The sequence below is a fragment of the Dipteris shenzhenensis genome, chromosome 26 (genome assembly GCF_047967505.1).
Source record: "Dipteris shenzhenensis isolate YYH24624 ecotype China chromosome 26, Dip_SZ_1.0, whole genome shotgun sequence".
NCBI classification, from domain to species: Eukaryota; Viridiplantae; Streptophyta; class Polypodiopsida; order Gleicheniales; family Dipteridaceae; genus Dipteris; species Dipteris shenzhenensis.
Window position 1 is genome coordinate 37187938 of NC_141621.1, and position 23557 is coordinate 37211494.

The 23557-nt window shown below is 44.6% G+C and overlaps 1 protein-coding gene across 1 annotated transcript in view; it reads right to left on the reverse strand.

Moving 5' to 3' along the window:
- Nucleotides 1-23022, reverse strand: part of ASG3 (SNF2 domain-containing protein / helicase domain-containing protein) — a 125253-nt gene extending 102231 nt beyond the window's left edge. The window contains exons 1-3 of the mRNA XM_087397638.1: nt 22910-23022; nt 3235-3313; nt 2800-2960 (exon numbers count right to left, since the gene is read on the reverse strand). Of these exons, the coding sequence (XP_087253764.1) occupies nt 2800-2960; nt 3235-3313 (240 nt within the window). The 5' untranslated portion in view covers nt 22910-23022. The remainder of the gene's footprint in view (nt 1-2799; nt 2961-3234; nt 3314-22909) is intronic.
- Between the last annotated feature and the right edge of the window lie 535 nt (nt 23023-23557).

Consider the following 23557-nt stretch of genomic DNA (forward strand, 5'->3'; position numbering starts at 1 on the left):
ATCACTGGAACTGCCTCTGCTGTTCACCCAAGAAGCCGAGCTGCAGGCTCAAATCCTGGATGGGTGGAACCCCCAAGTGGGGCTCCTTAAAGAGGGGATGGTCGCCCTTGATCCTGCCCGACCAGATCCAGACAACCTGGTCCCAGATACTGCCAACCTGGCAGTCTGTTCTACTGCCGACTTGCAACTATATCCAACAGCAGACTGCAATCTGCTGGTCCTCCCTCCCCCGCCTCCTCATTGATAAACTTCATGGCCTACATATTTTCAGCTTCTATGCTATGGCTATGGATCCTTAAGGGCCTATAAATGGCCCCAGCCCTCTAGTTCTTGCGCCGAACTTTTCTAGCCTATCGGCCCTGCATATGGGCTCAAGGCTGGTTTGTTTCCGACCCTCGTGTCAGCCATAAACCAGGGCCGACTGTCAGCCAAAGATGCTGACCAGGGTGACCCATGTGGTTTCCCTGACATGAATTGCAAGACAGATGCATACTTGCTGTCCATGTGGAAGCCAATCTATATGGTATCCTAATTCTGCCCTCTTTCTCCCGTCCCTTGCTAAATGTCAATCTCCCCCATGTCCTCCCCATATGGGCTCACAAGTGGGGAGATGACCCGATTATCCCAACAAAGACGACATGGATGACTCATGATAAGGGGCAAGGGTCTATTTACCATCTGCCATCACTAAATCCAACTACTATAATAGTGTGAAGTGCAGCATTCTCGATCGGCAAGTGCTCTGATACTCTGACTAGTCTCCAACACTCTGCACCCTCGTACAGTCTCTTCTCCCTAGCCCCAAAGAATGCCAATAACCTGTAAATAAATACCTATTGTGAAAAATGCCGAGCCAATCAACTTCATGTCCTCTCGAACATCTGCTCCCTAAAACCAGTCCAAGGATATGGCTATGTCAATCTCTAGGGTCTGTCTGCAAGTGCCTTGCATCCTGGGAGATAGTGTGACACTCCAATGAGGACAGCTGCCTAACGACTCTCCATGCTCCCATAATGAGGGCCCGCCATGTAGCACATGCATCTGAAATAACCCAGAGGCATCCCAAGTCATCAACAAAAAGCTCATTCCACATGATGGAGTGGCCATCTTTCTCACCTTAAATCCCAAGGGGAATACGAGTGAAGCCTACTCTGATTTGATGCCGGGCTTTGATAACCACGGCCAAGGAGAATGATGGAAGTTTAATGTGTGCATCTCTGAAGATCTATCTAGTGCTCGGCCTCCAATCACCACCTCTATAGGAAGAACACCTCTGATTTGCTGCATAAAGAAATCTTTCTAGGGCATTGCTGCGAAGAAGTCCTCTAACAACCAGTTTGCCTAACAAGGCTCTGCACTAGATGTCAGGATCAATGATATCAAGGCCACCCTCATGCAAGAGCAAGATAAGAATGCTCCAGGCTAAGACTCCAGGCTAATTCTAGTGCTCGTGTACTATGTGCCATCAAATCCAGACCACGAATTTCCGTACCAGTTTCCTAAGTTGGTCAATGTAAGAACTTGAGAAGCACCAGTGTAAAAGCGATGTACCATACAAAGGCTTAAAGTACCTGACTTCCCACAAGAGCTCTAGAGGCTAAATCCAAGGTGGTGGAGCTCCAATAAAGTAGCTTCCCTCCTCATGTTCTCTGAGATTGGAGCAAACTACTAAGTGGGGATAATGTCCATGCCTACCTGACAACGCAGGTTTCTCTCTATCATCTGAAACTCCCCATCTGGGTGTGTTTGCATCACTAACCCAAAATCCAACAGATTTGTGTCACTTGATAAGTGCCCCTACTACAAGAGAGAAATCATCCACGGTAGTTCTAAGAGAATGGAGGTTCTTAAGAAAGGCTTCTAGGAATACAGTTGTGTTATCCATATTATGTACCTAGAATGCTAATCTCTGGATTAGTGGACTTACTACAGCAGGATATGGGGCCTTGGAATTAAGATTGGCAAGCTTACATGGGGTTAGGGTAGTTGGGCATGCTCTTTATGGCGGGATACTCTTCTATGTAAGAATGAATAAGACTATTGTGTAGTAGTTCAGTTGAGCGCTCCACAACTAGATGGTCAAGCTTGGATCATGAGCCAAGAAAGAAATAGCAAAGAGATTTAATTTGACTGAAGTCAAAGTTAGTACCATCTCTTATGTTCATACATTTGTCCTAAATCAGATTAATGCAAGGAAAATTGTACCTTTAGGAGGAGGCACGCTAGGAGCCCTGGAAAAGCTATAGGTCTAAAATCTATCTCCTTCACTCTAAGTAGAACCTGACTCTGAGATGAATAACACAGCGAGGAAACTCTTGGGATCCTCCTCAAAGAAACACATGGGGCATTTCCACAACCAAAAGTACATTTATTTTTTAAAATTTTTGGTTATGTTTGAAAATTGCTGGTTAAGAGTCTCCTATACTTTATAAATTATCTTAAATAGCTTGACATTGATAACTATGAAGCTAAGAAGGCCCAAACCAAACCAAGCATTTTTCCTACTAAAAGAGCATAGCAAGGATTCCTCTTATTGGTCCCTTTCAAGTGGCATGCAAGAATACAAATCGTAGTAAGGGAAAAAAAAATCTTAATGTCCCTTTTCATCAGCAACATTAGAGCATATGCGTATGTGTGTGTGCAAGCATGTGCAATGCAGGGTCTTTGTGTAACATGTGCTTACTTGTCGCACGCAACTGTGCAAGCACATACAGCACCCATAAAGAGAAAAGCTGAGACTATCATGTAAAATATGAACATCATTGTGCATGTTAATCCACTCTTCAAGCAAAGACGTACCCAAGTTCTGGCTGGCTGATGATTGATATATTCACAAATTTCTCTACAGATCACAGCTCGCTCATCTTTACCACCAACATATCTCAGAACTTTCAGCTTGGGAGCAAATTGCAAGAACTCGGATAACCACCCATCAATCACGCTCAATGGGCAGAGAATCACTGAGCAGTACAAACAAATCACCAAATATAGTAAAGACATTTGATTCACTCAATGTGCAGGTAGGGTGGGTCCTGTCTCCTTGTGAAAACCCCATATACCACGACTACAAACAAGGTCATGCCTCGAGATTCCTCTCCAAACATTCAATAATAGCCATCAATATACGAACCACTTACCTCTTCATACAACCACTAATCTCTCCATACAAGCAATTTGATGCAATAGCACAAAAATCGTTATATCCTATAGATTCTAAGTAAAGGTTCAACTTACAAAAGGGACCAGAAACACCTCGCTGAGACTCTATGTAGGAGATCAATGTAATTGCTTGAAGGGTCTTTCCAAGGCCCATCTGTAAAGAATAGGCAAATATAAGCTAAAGCCCTGGAGGGTGTTATGAGCACATATAAAAGCAACCATAGTTTCTTCCATCTTCTTGATCAAATGAATGACAAGCATGAAGTCAGGACATTTATAATTTCAAGAGCACCTTATCAGATTGAACTAAATGTACCTTCCACGAGCCACCCAGAATTATAAACAATGGAGCATACTCACCCCCCCCCCCCAAAAAAAAAAAAACAATGGAGCATTTTTCCAGAAGTCTCGTACTACTCAAAACCCCCCCCCCCAACAAAAAAAAAAAGAATCTTGTATTTATGCCTTGAAAACGATAGAAAATCAGCAATTCCCAAGGGCACTGATGTGAAGCAGAGAGACTGTCATTTTTGCAGTCCACTTCTCAGGGTTTGAGCTCATTGCTTGAATTAACCCCACAGCACATGCCAACAACTAGTGTGGTGGCCTATACAACCAACAGCCTTGTCCATGTGAATATAGAACATACTGCAACCCAATCCTTGCAGCATCATGTTGGGTTTATCTGGGTCACCATGGGGAGGTGTACCAGCAGTGTTTGGGAGATGCAACTGCGGGCAGAGGAATGGGATGCCACGGAGGCAGATCTGAGGGAATGTGCAGGTCTGCCACATGAGCAGCATGCAGGTTGCCATGTGGACAGCAATACCAGGCTGCTGTTGGAGGGCAGCACAAGCCTTGAATGGTGAGCAGAAGGGCCCACACATAAGGCGAGCACTATGACCAGGGCCAGCAGAAAAGGCCGCTCAAAGGAAATGCAGGATTGGACCTGCAAACCAGACTACGACCAGCAGCAATTGTCTGCACTGAGGACACAGGCTGGTCGGGGCAGAAGAACAGGTCAAAGAAGATCAGCAGACAGGTGCAGGGTGCAGAGCTGCACAGCAGGGCGCAATGTTTGAGCAGAGTAATGTCTGCAGCACGTTGGGAATTCCAGCAAACCTTTCATATGTTTATTTGGGTGCATACATGCATTTGACAGGTAAACAGGTTATTGGCCTTGTGAGGTGGTCAAATCACCTTTTGCCGTTTCACATGTCCAGGCAAGATCCCAAGAGTCATCCAGGGCTGATTTGGCGGGTGGTTTGGAAGGAGGCAGCCTCCTCTACATGGGGGACAATTCTCGTCTATAGAGCTAGTATATTTTGTTTGCACAGTTGTTCTGTAGGTTCTTAACTTGGACAGAGTGTTGATTCTGTGCTTGAGTAGCTTTTGGTAGTTTTCCCCCTTCACATACGGAATGGTTTCCTTCTGTGAGCTCCAACAAGGTCTGTAGACCTGAGAAGAAAATTATGGAACTAATTCGATTCATGCTACTGTAGTTCGATTTTGGAATTGCATAGAGTCTTATATTTGACTCGATTCTCTTGCCACTATTCACTTGTTTATTCTGAATCATCGATTTTCCACTGTGGTGTCTGAATCTTGCACAGTTTGTGAATTCCTACTCTTTCCTTTCTTGCAACTCGATTCTAGTTTCTTCATTTTGGTATTAGAGCCAGATGGATTCACTGAAGGAGGACTCCACGAAGCTTGAGAGATTCACCGGTTGAATTTTCCTGCTTAGTGTTCAACTCTACTTGATGGAGAAGGGCCTCTGATCTGTGGTTGCTAGTAATGAGAAGAGGAAAGAACCAAGAAGATCAAGCATGGGAAGACAAGGAACAAGAAAGCCCTTGGTATTCCCGCAGGAGCTTTGGACAGCAAGTACAATTACCATCTTGACTTGACCAAACTTGCTTCGAGAACTGGGTGACTATCGAAACACTCTGACTAAAGAACTCCAAGGTAATACTCAAGCAAGAGTTTTTTGGTTTGAAGATGACAAGGAAATCAAGCTTGGGTAGCACCTTAGCACACTTTGATGTAGCTGTAGTGGATCCTCACGGATAACCTGGTTGACATCGTGTAATAAGAGGGGAGAAAACGGAGCATCCATGCTGTACTGGAAGAGAGGTAGTCTATCCATGTGGAGCCCCAATCGCTCAAACCATCTCTCTGTACGTGCATACCAGCACCTCTGGTCTCCTCCTGCTACAAGTGCCATAGAAGAGGATAGAGCTATCCATGGTAGCCTGCTACGCCTCGAGGTATAATCCCCATTTTCCCTAACTCGGTACAGATACGTGATGATCTGAAATACAGCATCTAGCTCTAAAGGGGGTGACCCAAACTCAGCCTGAATGATTTGGTGAGGAATGGATGACTTACCACGAATCATCCGTGATAACATGAGAACCTGTAGCCGCTCCACACGGGACCACTCTATATCCGACAAGTCTGGCCCCCAACAAGGACTGCCGTACATCCCCGCTGGTCGAACCGAGGATGTAGTCGTAGAGGATGAGTGGGCTTTCTAAGTCGCATCTAGAGTTTTAGTTGATGTTGAAGTGGTTTCTATCCCTTTTTTTTGTCCACAATCATTCCATTTTGAATCTCTTTGTATTAGTCTACTCTCCTTTTGTTTGTGAGAGAGATATCGACAGTATCTTCACTCTTTGAAGGCTATTATTCCAACTATTGGGAGTGAGACCTTTGTGCTTGTACTCCCTACTTTTTGCCTGGAGTGTGTCATTTAATTGAAGCGACCCCTATCTCGGTTTGGGGGGTGGCTCTTGGTATTGCCACGATGCAACAAGTTATTGGCCTTGTGAGGTGGTCGAATCAATGCATGGCACTTTCTACAAAGGCATAATTCGACGTGGAGGCTCTCTCTAAGGCAGTTTCGTAGATTTATTTACCTACATCCTCTGCACAAATGTTTTCCTATCTTTGTCCAAAAACACATGATGCCAGGCCTTCTTGGCTGGCTGTTAGCATGTAGCTAAGCTCTAGTCCTGAGCCAATTGTCCTCGGCTGAGTCGAAGAGCTCTGAGTGTCGGGTGATCTTCTTTCAAGTACTTTCTTTTCTTTTCTTTCTTTTTCCTAAAAAAGACTTCTATTAAGTATGAAAGAAACTCCAAGAGCAAGCTCAAGGAGAAATACATCATGCAAGCATGAAAAATAACACACCCTAAGAGGGCAGAACCAAGCTCCTCTAAGAAAGCTAGAAAAAATCCAAGGTTAACGCTGAAAGTGGCACCTCACAAGGAGCCTCTCCAATACCTGAGGAAGACAGTTCTCCTGGTAGATGCTACCCTAGAAAGTACTTTCATTTCGAATTATGAAAAAGTGAGAAACATTATTGCATGCGTAAATCTCTAACACAGCACTGGGTCAGGCCAGTCTGCAGACTGGTTGGTTAGTTTTCAAGGGCCTCTAGCCCTATATAAAGGGCCCAAGCCCTACACATTAGTATCCATCATCTATGCCTCACAATAGGCTGCCTTGTTTTTGTGTAATTTTTATCATTTCATTGATAACTATCTGATTGGTGTCATAGACTTTCCATTCAAGAACATTTGATGCAAAGTGTTAAGAGAAAAAATATTCCTTGCATGTGAATAAAAATGTGTTGCTTCTCAACACTTTATCTATTTAAGTCGACCAATTTACTTTAGTTACTAAACTATGTTACATAAGACATGGTAGATTCACCATTAACAGATTGATTCGAATGTGTGGGTGAATTTTTCTTGAATGCTTGCAAGGTTTTGCTTGCTAAGGGGTCATCCTTATCAGTACCCAAGAATAAGCTGCCACCTGGGTTTCGAAAGCTTCATGACGCTTTTACTCTATATGGGCTCTAGAAAATATAAAGAGCTGAAGGTTTATTATGAGGACAATACCCACAAGTGTTGCTTGTTATTGGCAATGTGAAGGCTCATCTTTGGACCTCATGACTTACTAAGAGTGCATGAAACATAAGAAGGTATAAAGTATGTGTGATGGCTGATGATAGAGCAATCCATAATTCCTTGAACTATTCATTAATTAAAGAAATGAAAGCTGCTAGAATGCCCAACGGCACACAAGTATGTAGTGTCCTAGGCTACCAGCAAGGACAAAAAAAATTTGGGACACCACGATATATTGTGTCAAGGTGGGGATCCAATGGTATCCTAGATTTCCAATCTATGCATCTAGATAGGACAAATGCCCTTGGAAGGGAATAGCTTAACATACTTTATAGAGGAGTAATATCATGGCTTTAAGTCTATGATAACATTGGAGGTTTCCCTCGAATAAGAGGTACTCTCCGCATGTGGTAGAGGGGGTGTCATAACAATATTTGGAGTGGTTAACCGAGGATCACTCAGTATTTGTATGCTGAACTTACAATAACATTTGAAGATAAAATTGTATGTGAGGAGTTGGCATCACAAATGAAGGGTGTCTTGCTTCACTATGACTTAAATTCCAAAAAATAATTGGTACTCCCCATACAGATGTGATTGCATGCATGAGAACATGCATCAGAAGCACTGCCAAGAAGAGTAAATTAGATAGCGTCAATAAGTCCCTCGTTTGTAGCAAAACCAGGCATATATTCAAAGGTTGTCATGAACAATTACACAGTTTAGTTGTGACTGCCTTGGCAATAAAGTTGCCTTCAGTATAAGGAGTAAACTGTGTCAATCAGCAAGTGTATTTGTTCCTCACTGACGACTGGAACTTCAAAAAAGAAAAAATGTCCACTTGACCAGATGTATTTTGATGGTAGATGTGCAAAGGTAAGCATTTTTATGGGATATACCTTCATGAGACTAGAATATATCCAATCTTACAAATAAAAGATTTTTATGATACAACCGAAAGAACAAGTACGAGACTTTAGACAAATTTATAAGTAAATGAGACAAACAAAAAATAGCAACTTAGTAATGCTTATGTTCTCCTCAGTACCCAAGCATAAGCTATCATCTGGGTTTAGAGGGAAATCAGCCCCCTTCGTGGCTCCCAACCTCTGGAGCTTCTTCCACGATTTGTGCTACCCTTTGAATCATCATGAGTGGCATCCAAAGTCTCAGAAGCTTCCATCAAATCCTCATCATCCGATTTCTCAATAATCAAGCAAACTTCCCGATGCTCAGGAGTTCACTTCTCATCACACTTAAAGCATAAGTTTGCCCTCTTTCTGCTGTCCATAATAGCCCTGGTGTGTTGTTTTAAATTCTGATTTTTCAATCCCAACACTTGGCTTAGCTTTTGGCTTAGCATATGGCATCTTGCTGCGTGTAAGTGTGGGAAACCTCGGAAATGGTGCTGCTGCTGATTTTCTTTCATTCCAATCAGTCACTTTAGGCTTCTTCTCAGCCTCATTTGCATTCCCATATGTGCTGCCCGCTGTCATCTTATATTTGCTGGCATATTTGGGCTCAAATACCTCTGCCAATTGGGTTGCACGCTCAATTGTTTGAGGGTTATGTGCCTTCACATCTGCAGCAAGAGAAGGACTTAACCCATGGATGAAACGCAGCAGCTTTCCCTTTTCAGATACGTCCTGCACAAAGAGGGAAAGCCTCCAAAAGCGTTGTAAGTACTCTTGGATCATACCAGTCTGCGACAAGGCATAAAATTCAGCCAAGTATTGATCCAAGACAAGTGGGGATACAAATGTAGTGACCATCAATTCTTTGAAACCCCTCCAAGTGGTTGGTCTTTGAGGCGAATCCCTCATGTATCGCCACCATGTGTGGGCATAGTCCTACATATGCATACCTGCAAAAATGATGCGCTCCTCAAATATGCTAAAATCTCATAGCACATGTACACGTAAACATAAAAGCAAGATACTTGGACCGTCAAGCCATGCCACCTGAATGTAGAGCTTCACAAAGCATCATGTGTCTTACCTTGTCTGCAATTTAGATTCAAAATCTGAATTACAAAAAAAGTAATAGGAAAAGGGCCTGACCTCATCACCTGCAAATAAGCATAATTGTTCCAGTCAAATTACATTGAAGAAAATAAGAGGCACCAAAAATCATAAGATGCACACATGATACATTGTGAACCTAACCTCTTCGACCAACCTACCAATGTAAAACATTGTGGAAAGGGCAAACTTAGACGGAGAAAACAGCACCTCGTGAAACTGGTACACATATTTTCAGAAGAGAATGTTGAGCATAGAGGGATCAGCTTGTAGACAGCAAGCAGCATTCATGGTCGACAAACTTATTTTATATGAATATAAAATAGAAAAAATTCTACAATTGTGTTCGTCTTTCATTTACTCACTCAATACATCATGACATGAGTTCAACTTACCACCCAAAAACAGTTTCAGAAAATATTTTCATAGATGATGTATTATGTCACAAAAGTCTTTAGAAAGAATATGGAATGGTTTATTGTACCCCAAAAGCCTACAGAAAGAAAGAACATGGAATGGGTTATTGTACCCCAAACATCTACAAAAACATCAGTAGAGTGTAGACCTATGTTGTTTTATGGCTCAACAATGTTTGCCAGCCTTCTTGATGCAAGAAGCAAGAGGATTCATGTTGTCACTTCTCTTCACAAAACACTACTCCATTTGCTTGATAACTCATTTATTGCATATCTTTATTTCTGAAATTTCAATCTCTTTAAATTAGGATGTTTTCCAAAAGAATGCATATGTTTCTCTATTGTTCAGTGAGATACTAGTTGGCTTGGGTCTACCATTTCAAGGTGGACCCCATTGAAGGGGTAACAGGCATATCCCACAAGTTGAGATTATCTCTCTGTATGAGAAACGTAAAGACCACACCCCTCTCAAGTACCCAAACATGGTACCAATCAAATGCATTGCTTACCAACCCAGCCACTATTAAAGAGAATGTTGCAGTAGCCTTAAGTGTGGGCCTGTGAACATAAAGAATAAAGATACGATACAAGATGACAAACAGAATAGGCCTAATAGGTTATGTGAGAAGGCCAAACTAGCTCTATCAATAGAGCTAACAAGAAACCTAAGGATTAAAACATAAGTAAAATCGGGTTAGTATTGATAACCCAAACTGAATTTATTAGTCATGGTTGAAATAACCTTAGTTCACAATTATGACATGTGACACATGGCATGCTGATGCTGACGTGGCATGCTGATGTGACAATCATGACATGTGGCATTGGACACGCGGCAGCCCATGAGGTGGCACAAGACACATGCAAACCTATGAGATGGCATAGAACATGTAGAGGGCCATGCATAAACCATGGCACCACTTGTCACTATAGGAACTCAAGTTTACCATGCAAACCCACTATTTCCAAGGGAGACACCTTCTCCATGCCATTTTTGGCACGACTCCCACCCCTAAAGCAGCCCCTTCTCTACATCTATAAAAGGACACCGTCCATGGACTCATCAAAACCTGATGCAGACTTGAACAAGGGCAGCAATGTATCAAAAAGGTACCGATGGCATTCTTGCCTAGTGGCAAATCCACAATGGACTGCAACTCATCTTGCATGGCCTTCATCCAATGCACATTGTCCTTAGCTTCTTCAAAAGTATCAGGCTCTTCCTCATCAAGAAGAGTACCTGCATAAGCTCATTCAACAGAAAGAGCCCCCCCTTCGTGCCTTGCTGCACTTCGAGTTCTGCCATGCAAAGGAGCATCAAGCTTACTCTCCCTGAGAGTTCGAGCAGCCAATTAAGAACCAATTTGGCTGCGTGTATTTCTATAACCTCTTGCCTGACAACATCTTCCCCTGTCTATGGAGGAACTAAATCAGCCGGTGGCTGAATCGGGGCATGTGGAACATGAGGAGCTTGCTGCAAATTCTGATTTTCAGCAAGGATGTCAAAAGCGGAACCCAAGGCAATGGGTATTAACCCCTTAAAAACATCATCTGATGTAGAAGAAGCGGGCACATTAAATTCAACTTGTGTATGTGCTGAATTTTCTGAAAAGATTACATCTTTGCTAATAAAAATCCTACGTGAAGTAGGATTGTAGAGACAGTAACCTTTGCTGTCTACACTATACCCAACAAATATGCACTTAATTGCCTTGTGAGACAGCTTATGTCGAAACTAAACATGCACATGGGCATATGCAACACATCCAAAGACACAAAAATGATCCACTGAAGGCTTTCTCCCAGGCCAAACTTCATAAGGAGTCTTTGTTCTCAAAGCCTTAGTGGGAGCCCAATTCAAAACATAGTTGGCACACATGAGGCCTTCAAGCCAAAACCAATGAGGCAACTTTTTGATTGTAAGCCTGCATCTATCCATCTCCATAAGAGTTCGATTTTTCCACTCAGCTTTGCCATTTTGCTGAGGGGTTAGCCTCACCATAAGCTGATGTGTGATGCCCTTCTCTTTCAAAATAAGCCTCAAATTCATGAGACATATACTTCCCCCCTCTATCTGTGCGTAAAATCTAAACCGTGAGGCCTGCTTCATTCTCAATCTTGGCAACAAAGTGTCGAAATGCTTAAACACATCTGATTTTTTCTTTAAACCAGAGACCCGAGTGTAATTTATGTAGTCATCAATAAATGTGACATAATAGAGATAACCACCCAATGCAGTCCTTGTTGGACCACAGACATCACTATGAATGAGCTGTAATTTTCGAACAACTCGTACTGCACCATCCTTCTTGAAGGGAAACCTGTGCATCTTCCTAAGTATGCACCCTTCACAAGCATGAGGGGGAGGTAACTCCAAAGGAGGCAAAGCATCAACCATAGAGTGTTTTTCAACTGTCATCAAACTGCCATAACTCATATGCCCATATCTAGCATGCCATAACTCCGCATTTTGCATAGCAGCTATGGGAGAAGAAACTGCAAGTGCATCATCTGGTCTTTTTTCAAAAACATCAAGCTGAAAAAGACCACGAAACAGCATACCTGATAGTCTCAAGGCATAATCATCTTCCCTATCTTAGACTGCGCACTTGTCATCTTCAAAGACAACCTGAAATCCTCTTTTATTGAGAGAGGACACTGAAAGCAAATTCTTCTTAATTCCAGGTACATAAAGCACATCATGAATTCTGAAATTTGTGCCATCTGTGGCTGTAAGTGCAATCTCACCAATGCCACAAACGGAATAAGAAGAATCATTGGCACAACACACGCTTTTTCCAACGGGTAATGGATGCAGAGAATCAAACAAACACTTCCTGGAAGTGATATGTTTGGTGGCACCACTATCAAAGTACTAATTATTCAATGTCTCATTGACATTGAAAGCACACGAATCCTTAGAAGGATCATAACTGCAAGTCAGAAAAGCATAAGAGTCATCCTCAGAGGTGGCTGTAATATCTGGAGCAACCACCTGAAAATCAAGACTGCAAGTCAGAAAGGCATCTTTTTCTTTTCCTTGGCGATTCTTTTCTCGCATTTCCTATGTAGTGACCCGGCTTCTTGCAATAATGACGAACACCCTTTCTCTTGGGCTTCTCTGCATCATTTTTGGCCTTGAGAGAAGGCTGTTAGAATCAGCTTTATGCTGATGTGAAGGCTGATTTACATGCTGCTTATGCTACCCCTTCCCTTTGGGCTTGAATTTCGAAAGCTTCACATGTTCACCAGCTCGTAAAGCCATGTTCTTCCTGGTTTGTTCTTCCAGCAACAAAAGTCCTATCAACTCCTGAAAAGTGAGAGGGTTGCCACCCCCCCTCAATGACAAATTCAATGAGATGTGAAAACCAAGATAATACTCAGGAAGAAATTGTGACTATCTCTGAATCTGGAATGATCATCAATATTCAACAATTGCTCTCTCAAATCCTGAAGTTTAGTGAGGTGCTCAAACATAGAGTCACCCTCATCTATATGAGTATGAGTCAACTCTCTCTTTAGGAAAGAGACCCTAGCATCATTGCAGGCTGAAAACATACTCTCCAAAATATTCCAAGCTGCCTTCGAGGTCTTGCAAGACCGAATGTGCGGAATAATAAACCTTTTGACAAAAAGGGAGATAGTTGAAAGTGCTAGTACATCACGTGAATCCCACCCTTTCTGATCCTGTGTAGGAGCCACCACTACAGCAGCTACTGCACCTAACACTTTTCCTGCACCATGAACTTGTCCTCTATCCCTTCCTCCACCTTGTTGAGTAGGAGTGGCAAGTGCAACCACATTCTCTGGCCGTGGCTCATCCCCATTGACATGGTCCCATAAGTGTTTGCCAACTAGGATATTGCGAACCATAAAACTCCATAGGGAGTAGTTGGTACCATCCAACTTATCCTCTTGTGTGAGGACTCCAAACATGTTATTGGGATTGTTCTGGGCCATAACTGCCAAAGAAATTGCAACGAATACCAGCCAAAAATTCCCTTCTTGGGAATTAAGGTGCACAACACAAATTCCTTCCGGGATATTGATGCAAACTGGCCACTTTTGGAAAAAACAGCCAATCAATGGCTCAAAATGCAACAGCCCACAAGCATAGATTCACTTGAATCTCTGCCAGATCTCTCTACAAAACACCTACAAAAAATCCAAAAGCCCCAAATATAGGAAAATGGGTGTCCCAAAATCAAAGAACAGCTTGCTGTCTTAGCCTATCAAAGGCTCAAAATGCACCCAAATGTCCTGCAAATGCCCAAAAACTGCAAAAATTGGCAATGTGACTCAATCTCAGTCCAAAAATGCCTACAAAATGTCCAAACACCTCATACAGTCCAAATGCAAAAGCCCGAATTTCTACAAAAAATTGCAATTGAAAGGGGGCAAATTAACTGAAAGCCCCAAGTTTTGCAATTGTCTACCTGCACCGTACAGCATCCGTACACTGTACGGATTTCGTCTTTACAGCTCGTACATTGAGCTAGCTTAAGTTTGTGCACTTCTTTGACACACTATTTTTTTCTTGTAGGCACATTTGGGAGATTTGCACAAAAATTTGGGGCTTTATCCTGCGTGCCCAAAGCGTTGACCTGCTACTGGGGAGAGGTTGGCGGGGGCCCTTTGCCTTGCCGTTGTTAGCGAAAGAGGGATCAGCTACTGAACCTGGCAAGGTGCACGAGGAAGAGGCCCCATGCAAGAATGCGGCTATCTGAGAAAGAAAGAAAGAAAATTTATTAGAGTCTTCGGAAGACCGATGGGTCTATGAGACTGAAAGAAAACCTTATACAAATCACAGTAAGGGTGGAGCTACTAAACGAGCATCATCACCCATGCTGAGAGGAAGGAGAGGGGGTTGGAGGGAGCGGGCGGATGGTGAGGGTAATCACCGAGTGAGGAGCGGGCGGCGGCAGCAACGACGAGGGTGGGGGAGGCGCGGACGGGGGCTGCAGAGAGGAGGTTGGCGGGTCCAAGGCGGACGGGAAAGATGGATGTGCGGGGTCTACTGCTGTCCCAGTGGAAGGGTGCAGCAGTGATGGGCACATTCGTCCTCTGAAGCTCCTCCTTCGAACTCTGAGGGGGGTGAGCCAGTGAAGCTGTCGCTACCAAGGTCCCAGTCACTAGCAATAAGCAATAAACTGCATCACTCGCAAAAGGCGGGAAAAGAAGGAGAAGAAGAAAGAAACAAAAGGCGCCCGTGAGAGGAAGGCCACCTAGAAACCAGCCCAGCCACGAATTAAACAACCCCGAAGCTCTTCCACATGCAAGCTCTCAAACTTAAAGAGAAAAGTAAACTGCACAAGGGAGCTGCCACGAGGAAGAGCTAGCCACAAAGAAACTTTGAAGCTTTCCACGAGCTCGGGAATAGCTTCAATTCGTCTTCTTCTTGAGGGGGCTCGTCAAGCTATTGGAGAAAGGCAAGAAAATGGACGTACAATGCCAGCCCCTAGACCAAGAGCTGTCTACACAAGCAGGAAGGTGCCTCCTTTGGTTAATGAAGATGCAGCTTGAAGTCGAAATGTGCCAAAGGGGGGACCGGATGACCCACAACGGGCTGTGGGTGTGTTGCCTGCTCGAGATCTGCTTCACGCTGAGCTAAGTGGCAAGGGCGATGCGTGCTGAACACAAGGGGGCCAGGCTGGAGAAGAATCGTAGTGCAGCAGCCGAGCTGCTTGTGGCAATGGCGGGTGCCCTTAAGGTGGCCCTCCTGCGCGAGAGCAACGCCTAGCTACTAGAGGAGGTTGCAGGCTGGGAGGCACCCCAAATGGCGGACTGTATGGCACCACAGCCTGTACAATGGGCTGTGGCAACTAGAAGCGAAGGGCGGGGGGGATCAGTGCGCCGCCACCCTGATGTCCTTGACGACAACGCGGCCGAGCAGCAAGCTAGAGAGGCATAGGAGAAGAGGCCGCCGGGGGGGGAGGACTCGAGGCGCAACTCGCAGTTAGAGCCAAGATGATTCTCAGTGTGCAGCAATACAAGCAGCATATTAGACTGAAATAAAAAACCATCCGTCAGCTTATGAAGCCGAATAGAGCATCAATGCAGCGATCATGCTGATAATGGCATAACAACAGCATATAACTAGGCAGGTCATTGTTAGCAACTAGTAGCTGAAAAAGAATTCTTCCACAGCAATAACTAGGTTCTTGACAAAAGCTAAAACGGCGGTGTTGCAACTGTCATTCACATTCTTCGTTTTGAAGAAAAGAATGACGTGACTGGAAGCAATAATGCATAAAACCTCATGTGAATGGTGCACCAAGCCAAGGCCCAAACCTCTGCATCAAAGTGATTATTTAGAGCTGCAACGTAAAGAAAGTACCTGTGAAGTGCCTGTAAGGACTGAAAATCCAATCCATCATGCAGTTGAAAGTGACTTGCGCATTGGTTAGCCCGAAAGGCATTACCAAAAACTCAAACAATCCGAAAGTGGTCCAAAAAGCTGTCCTATGAATATCCTGAGGATGGATCCTTATTTGATGGACCCGCTTTTCAAATCAATCACATTGAAGATAGTGGCCCCTTTTAATATGTCCAAGATGTCGTCTGTACGAGGAATCGAAAACCTAGTCTTGACCATCATTTTGTTGAGGGCTCTATAATCCACACACATGCAGTAGGAGCCATCCTTCTTTTGAACTAGAAGACAGGCGAACAAAAGGGTGAAGAACTAGGTCACATGAGTCCTTTAGAGAGTAGATCATGTACCTAGCCATAATTTCTTTGGTCTGGGCTGCACTCACATGGTCTTCCAGCTGCTCAGAGAAAGCTCTCTTGGTAGAGAATCTAGAATCTAGGAACTGAAATTTTTCTTTTTCTAGAGGACTCGCTTTCACTTGAGATTCACCCTCTCTCTCTCTCCAAGCACAGCGACACGAGCAGCACACACAGCGTGAGGACACCCAGCGGCCTATCACTGACTTCTTTCAGTCACACGATACCTCTTCTCAGTCTAGCCGACGACGCGGACGTGAGCGAGAGCCAGAGCCACGACAACTGCGTCAGCGGACAGACTCACACATCCAGGTCCATGACATCTCGTCTCTGCTCTCTGCCCGCCCCACTGGGGTTACCGTTGCCCTCATCCACAGAGCCACCTGCCGCCCCCGACGACCGAGCTCGACTAGGCCGCGTGACGTCAGAGGCCAATCATCTATTGCAGGGTTTTTCCCGACCTCCCATTTGACGGCCCCTCTATGATTGGTCTCTGACGGTCACCACCTGCACATGTATACTGTATCTCCCCCCTCTGCCCCATTTTTGGTGCCCCCCCCTTCTTCTTTGTATCATCTGGAGGTAGACACATATTTTTTGTATCAGGACTAGACACACAGTCCTTCATAACCTCTTTTTTGTAGATACGGTTGGTTGGCCCGTTTTGAGACCACCACCGTTATGCTCATTGTATCAGTTATCTTTAGTCTCATAGACCTTCACGGTCTCCCGAAGACTTTAATAAACTTTCTTTCTTTCTTTCTTTCTCTCTCTCTCTCTCTAATGAAAACCAAATATGCAAAAATAGTTAATTCTATTGATTTAGCAATAGAAATATTAAATACCACTGGAACTATCTCACCTCTTCCTTTAATGCTTAAGGAGTGAAACATAAAACTCCTCGTGGTCCACATAATCTTGGATATGAATTCTAAGCTTTGCAATCAAAGGAGTGATTTTACCTGGATCCCCTTCAAAAACATGCTCTGCATATAGGGGGTGATCCCCATTCTTCAGTCTTAATTCCTAGCCTCAAAGCTAGGTCTATTAGAAATCAACCAACAGAGGGTACGCATAGCGGAAGACTGCTAGAATAGAACATGAGCTCACACTGTGTGTGTGGGAGTGGAATCACAAACTTCTTTACTTAATGTGCATCACATAGATGTGCAGACCAGTAAATAGACAATGATCCAGCCAGATATAGAAACCACCAAAAGAATATATTTCCGTCCAAGGCTATGGACACAATACAAAAGAGAGAAATCCAAAGTCCCACTAGAGCATGGTCCTTTGATCTTACCACAAGGCACTTCTACTATCTGCCGGATATCTCTAGAACACTGAGCCCGCATGCTCCACCTCGAGCGTATGTAGACTCTTCGTTCCGATCCCTCCTTGCTGTCCAGAAGCCAGCCTAGGTGGGCAGCACCTAAGCTAGGTCTGCAGCTCTACAGCCCACCTGTCATCTCCTGTATAGAGGCCCACGGGTGGCTGGTCTGCTGCTGCCTGAAATGCTGCTCCAAGTGATGATAAATGAGGGCCTGGAGGCCCTCCTTTTATAGGCCTCCAAGGGCTGCTGCAAAAACCCGACCAGCCAGCCTAATGGCCGACTGGCATGCTGGCCGACCTGGTTGGCTTGCTGGCTGACTTGGTTGGCTGGTCCAACCAGCCCTATTTAAGGGCCTTTGCCAGGCCCTTTTGGGCTGCTGGCTTTGTCCCTGTCTGCACCTTCTGTCAGGCCTGATGCAGGCCCCGAGCCTGCCCATATACTCTGCCAGACAGCCCGCCACGCAGGTGCTTCCAGCCTGCTCATCTGCTGCCTGCAGTTCCGCCCTTGTTCCAGCCCTTTGATCCCACGCCACTGCTCTGTATACACAGCTCCAAAGCTCTGTACTACTACAGGTCCCTTTGTAGCAGATCCATGTAGATCCAGGCTTCCAAAAGCCCCTCCAACCTTCCAGGTATCTTCTGAGGTGTGCTACCCACATGGCAGCCCATGTGCTGCCCATGTGGCAGCCCCTCCTCTCCATGTTGCTTTCTTGTGAGGTGCTGCCCAAGTGGCAGCCCCCTCTCCATGACTTCTTCTCTGGAGATGCTGCCCACATGGCATCCAATCAGATGCCCATGTGGCAGCCCTAGCCCTAGGTCCACCTCCCCCAAGCTCTCCTCATTTGGGGGCTTACAAATGGAGAGGTGACCATTCCAACAGGGTCTTCTAAGATAAAATTGTCTGTAGCTCCTGGATCGAATAGAATCAAACTATTCTAGGCTCTCACTTTACCCCACGAGGCAAAGTTCTCGATCTTCTGGATTCGTTTGTTCTCTGCAATATCATGAACTCCTCTTGCCAAAGTGCTTTGGCAATTCTTTTGGCGTTTTTTGCTCCCTCTAACCCAAAGCCTTTTCAGGACACTAGGCAGCCATATGCCCTTATTTTCTGTTGGAATAGGATTGGTCACCTCCCCACCTGTGATCCCCAAAATGAGGAGTGAAACGGGGGGTGAACCATAGAACACAGGAAAAGAGAGGGGGTTGCCACATGGGCAGCACCTCACAACAAAGGGAAAGAGGGTGACATCAGCAATGCTATGGAGAGGCCATGCAGGCTGTACGGATGCTGCAGGGCAGATTAGACTCCTACAGATCAGGGCTGAGGTGGCACAACTGTACAGATCCCTACTGCAGGTTCTGAGGCAGTTCATGGGCTGGACAGGGCCAGCAGACAAGCAGCACAGGGCAGCAAGGCATGGACCTTGTTTAGGGCTGGAAATGACCTTGCACAAAGGCGCAATAAAGGCTGCACAAAGGCAGCTGAAAGGAGCAGGCATAGGGCCTGCAAACAGGCCTGAAAAGGAGGCGAATCAGTGGCACAATGCCACATGTCAAGTCAGGGGTGGAGGGGCCGGCCAGCAAATCGGCTGGTAAAGCCCCCCCAATCAGGTCGGCCAGTAGGCTGCCTGGATCGGTTGAAGGCAGACCCTTGGGTCAGCCAAAATGACCTGGGGGTTTGGCCATTTTGGGTAAGGGATTTAGCCGCCTCCATATGCATCACTTGGAGCAGCCAATCCAAGAGCAGGAAGGAGCAGCAGGAGGGCTTCCTTGGACCTACATCCAAGAGGTGAAGCAAACCTATAAGTGCTGCAGACTTAGCTCAAGAGTGGCAGCCAACCTAGGCCGGTATCCAGACAGCAAGGTGAAAGGGATCTTTGGACAGAGAGACTACATCAGCTCAGTGGAGCACACAGACTCAGAGATCTAGAGGTGCCTAGCATATACTAGGAGAACATTTTGGTATTGTATTGTGTCCTATTTGTAGATGGACAGAAATATATAAGTGTTGCTTCTATATTTGTGTTGATGCACAGTCTATTTGCTGGCTTGCACACATGCATGGTTGTGGAGTACACATATTATGAAGTTTGATTCCAAAGTGAAACAATTCTGCGTGTAATTCCGGGGCTCATCTATCAGTCTTCCGCTGCTGCATACTCTTTGGTCAGATCTCATTTTCTAACATTTTCACAATGGAAACGCTTACCCTCCTTTCAGAAGGCCTCTAGCTATTTAGGGATAAACTTTGACTTTCCTTTGTAGGGTTTTGATGGACCCCTCAGCTTTTGAAACTGGAGCTGGTTTTGCCCTTGAGTTGTTGGGGCCATATTTCTTTTGATGTAGTCCCCATCCTTGCCTTTTGAGGCGGCTACTGGCCGTAGCCGATCTTCCTTCATCAATTCGACCACTGAGGCTGAATGCATCGAATCTCGGACCTGTCTTGTGTTCAATGCTTACTTGGGTACGAATACTTGGATGCAGACCAGCCCTATACTTGGACTTTTCTGAAATTTCCTTGAAGGGAGTGAAAGAACTTCTAATTATAAGTCTCGACCGTATCTGTGGCTATCATGGACACGCTTTCCCAAGCTATATGGACATCATCATAAAAGAAGATAGGCTGGAGCTGGGAGATCTGCGGTCTGTGCTTTCTACTCTGTCTTCTATCGGGCTTTGGACTTCTTCCTCTATAGGCGCCCATCTTCCTAGTGCTTTTTGCCTTGTGGCACCTGCTTTTGGGCACTTGCTCCATCATTTATGAGCCTTTTAGCCCTCTTCCAAGTCCTAGACATTAATTAAACAAACACCAGAACTTTAACCCATTAAATGTTAGCCAAATGCATGCATTCGTAGTTCTTGGACTAATCCTAGTCCCTTGTGGGCGTCCCACAATTCTCTTTTACCAATGCAAAGCAAAAGTTCGAAAAACAAAACTTATTCTAGTTTTTTATATTGCAGTGCCACCAGGCCCTAGCCAAGGGTTGAACTCACGCACACTCGCACGCACCCACCACCGTAACCACTAGGCTAGGACCCCATAGGTAGCTTAGTCTAGTTAACCAAGGTCAACATTCTTTGGCCAGAGTCAATCTAGTAAAGATTCTTTTTTATTTCTTGGGAGGTGTACCAAACGGTGACACATAGCTCCTACTACTAGTTGCTAGTAGTAACTAATCCGAGAAACCAAATAGCAGACATAAAAGAAATAGGAAAGAAAGATAAGAAAAGTTTCTCTCTTTCTAGGAAGAGGGCATGGGATCCATGATGCTGGCTAGCCAAAGCTAGATTCAGTCCTCCTTGCACTTGTAGCAGTAAATGCTAATTCTTGAAAGTACCAAACAGTTATGGGTTCAAAATTATACTAAACGTGAATGATTTGCAAGAACACTTGAAGCCCCTTTCACACGCCTATGGAGCCAACACCTAATTGTATGTGGGATTATTGGAGGGGGTGCCATGTGGCGTGCCCTCATAAAAACCCACTAAAACTACTGTATGTACAAAAGTATTGACAAGACTACAACTATTGTGACCCTTTTATAAACTAATACAACCCATTATTAACTGCTAATAAATTAAAAATTACTATTGTTACTATGCTAGAATTCACATTCGGAAGCAAGACTTTGAAATCCGAGAGTCTAGATCTGAGATCTAGGTCTAGAATAAAGAAGCCAAAAGTACAGACGCAAAAGCTAGGAGTCAAAAATCTGAAAGTACTGACGTGGAAGTCGGAAGTGCTGATGTGGAAGCCAGAAGTCGAGAATCTAGAGTGCTAACAAAGAATCTAGGAAGTGCTGACGTGGAATCCAAGATCTAAAATTCAAAATCTAGAATCCAAATGTGCTGGCGTGGAGTCTAAGATTTGCAATCCGAGAACCGGGTTGCTAACACATGCCAGGGCCAGTCTTGGTGATGCATACCTATGCCAATGAAATGTTGCATTAGATAGTTTGTATGCCAAATCAGACGTCAAACATGATGTGCGATCGTCACATTGTCCAACACAAGAAGACATGGGTGACATGGTTGACGGCAAGGGTGTCAAATGGTCAAGGGATCTAAAGGAGCACGTACCATGTAAAGAGCCCTCATTGAGGGTTTGTCTCAAGCTAATACAATCCTCAAATTGGTTGGGTGGTGATCGGTCTTGCACACCCGTGCCTATTATTGTGATCAATGCAACTGATTGAAGTTTATTTTTGTAGCTTTAATGTCACATTACACCATACAAACTATGATGAAACTTGCATGCAAATCAAAAAACATATGTGCTCCACAAGCATCAAATTGCCGAGCACAAGATTGCACTAGAAGCACATTCTATGATCAAAGCCATAAGATGACTTGATGACATGATTGAGGGCAAGGATCCCAAATGGTCTAGGTACATAGAAGGGATAAAACGTGCATGAGCTGTGGGACGCAGGGTCGAGCGGGTGACTGAGGGTTGTCTCAAGCTAAGAGAATCATCACATTTGGCTCAGGTGGTAAGCCGTCTTGCAACCCTGTCACTATTATTGTGATCATCGCAACTAATTTACGTGATGTTTCAGAGAAGAGCCCTATTCTCAGTTTGCACATACAACTGTAGTGTCATCGTTTTCAAAAACCACTTTGACCCATATATACATTATCTGGAAATGAAACCTCTGCAAGAAGGCAGCCCACTTACTGTGCTTCTCCTGCAGTAAGAAGTAAAAAGACTCTACAGCAGACAACAAATTCAGCTCCCAAGAGATGAGGTGCTATAAGTGTGGATGACAGCCTAGAGCCTTCTCATACATGATGTAATTCGGTTTTGAAGTCTATGACTTTCATAAACCACGCGAGAGTTGTCTTGCCACAGAATCCAACACACATTCACCTGCCTTGACAAAGAAGGGGTTGGACACACCTGTATAAACTAAGAGCTTCCTTAGACCATGGGTCACCTTAAAGCGTTAGAGAGGGACTCGTGTATTGACAAGAAGCTCATCTTCCCATGTACATGCAGGAGCAGGGATCCATAATCAAAAGAAGCACTAGGATAGTCAAGGTCGATCCCACATAACACATCAGGATCGAGACAGACTGATTGCACTTCTAAGCAATCCACTTTTGTAATCCACCCAAAGAGTGTCATACAATTGAGCCGATTTAACAAATGCGAGTTATCGACAATTTTGTTTCTCTATAGATGCAGGTGCGCCGCTGTTTTTCGTCTGGCGATCTGAGAATTCCTTCATTCCTAAGGATCCAATGTTTGTTTTTTGTTGATACAAGACTCCCTTCCGAACAACGTATGAAGGATAGTGAGGCTTTTGAGAAGGAAAGGTTGAACAAAAAAAACCTAGAATAACATTGACGCCTCGGATGTAGCGCCTAATCAGCCAGGCAACGCCTTCTGCCTGGTGAGGCTTGAGCTGTGCAGAGATCCCCCAACTGCTGCATTGAGCTGCCACCGTCTCCGCATCAGGTGAAGCCTGAGCAGATTGAGCTAAATAGGCTGCTGCTGTCAATCTCTCTTCAATATCCATGTCTGGGGAACGTAGGATTTCACGTTCTGGGTGTAACCATTCAAACAAGGTGGCAAGACCATGCCCATTAACAACTAAACACAATATAACACTCTAACGTACTTTCTAATATAGGTTTTCTGAAAGGTAGCCTTAGGGCCTTTTCCCACTAGCGGTTGGACATGCTCAAAAATCGAAAAGGAAGAGCGTTATCCGACTTGGCCCAATGTGGTTGTTGGCCTTGGACGTTCACCCAAAAAAAAGGCGTCCAGCATGCGAAGGCCGCCCAACTATGTGGGCGCCCGAAAAAAATCGCGCAAATTGTGCTCATTGGTGATCGCACCTGTGTAGTCTGGTCCACATCTTCTTTGTTCTTCCTACAATGGATTCTTCTTTTCAAGAACTTTCAAACAAGTACCCATGTTGTATAGTTCCTAGTTGTTCTTGATTGTTAAATTTTCTTAACAAGAATCTTGCTTTAA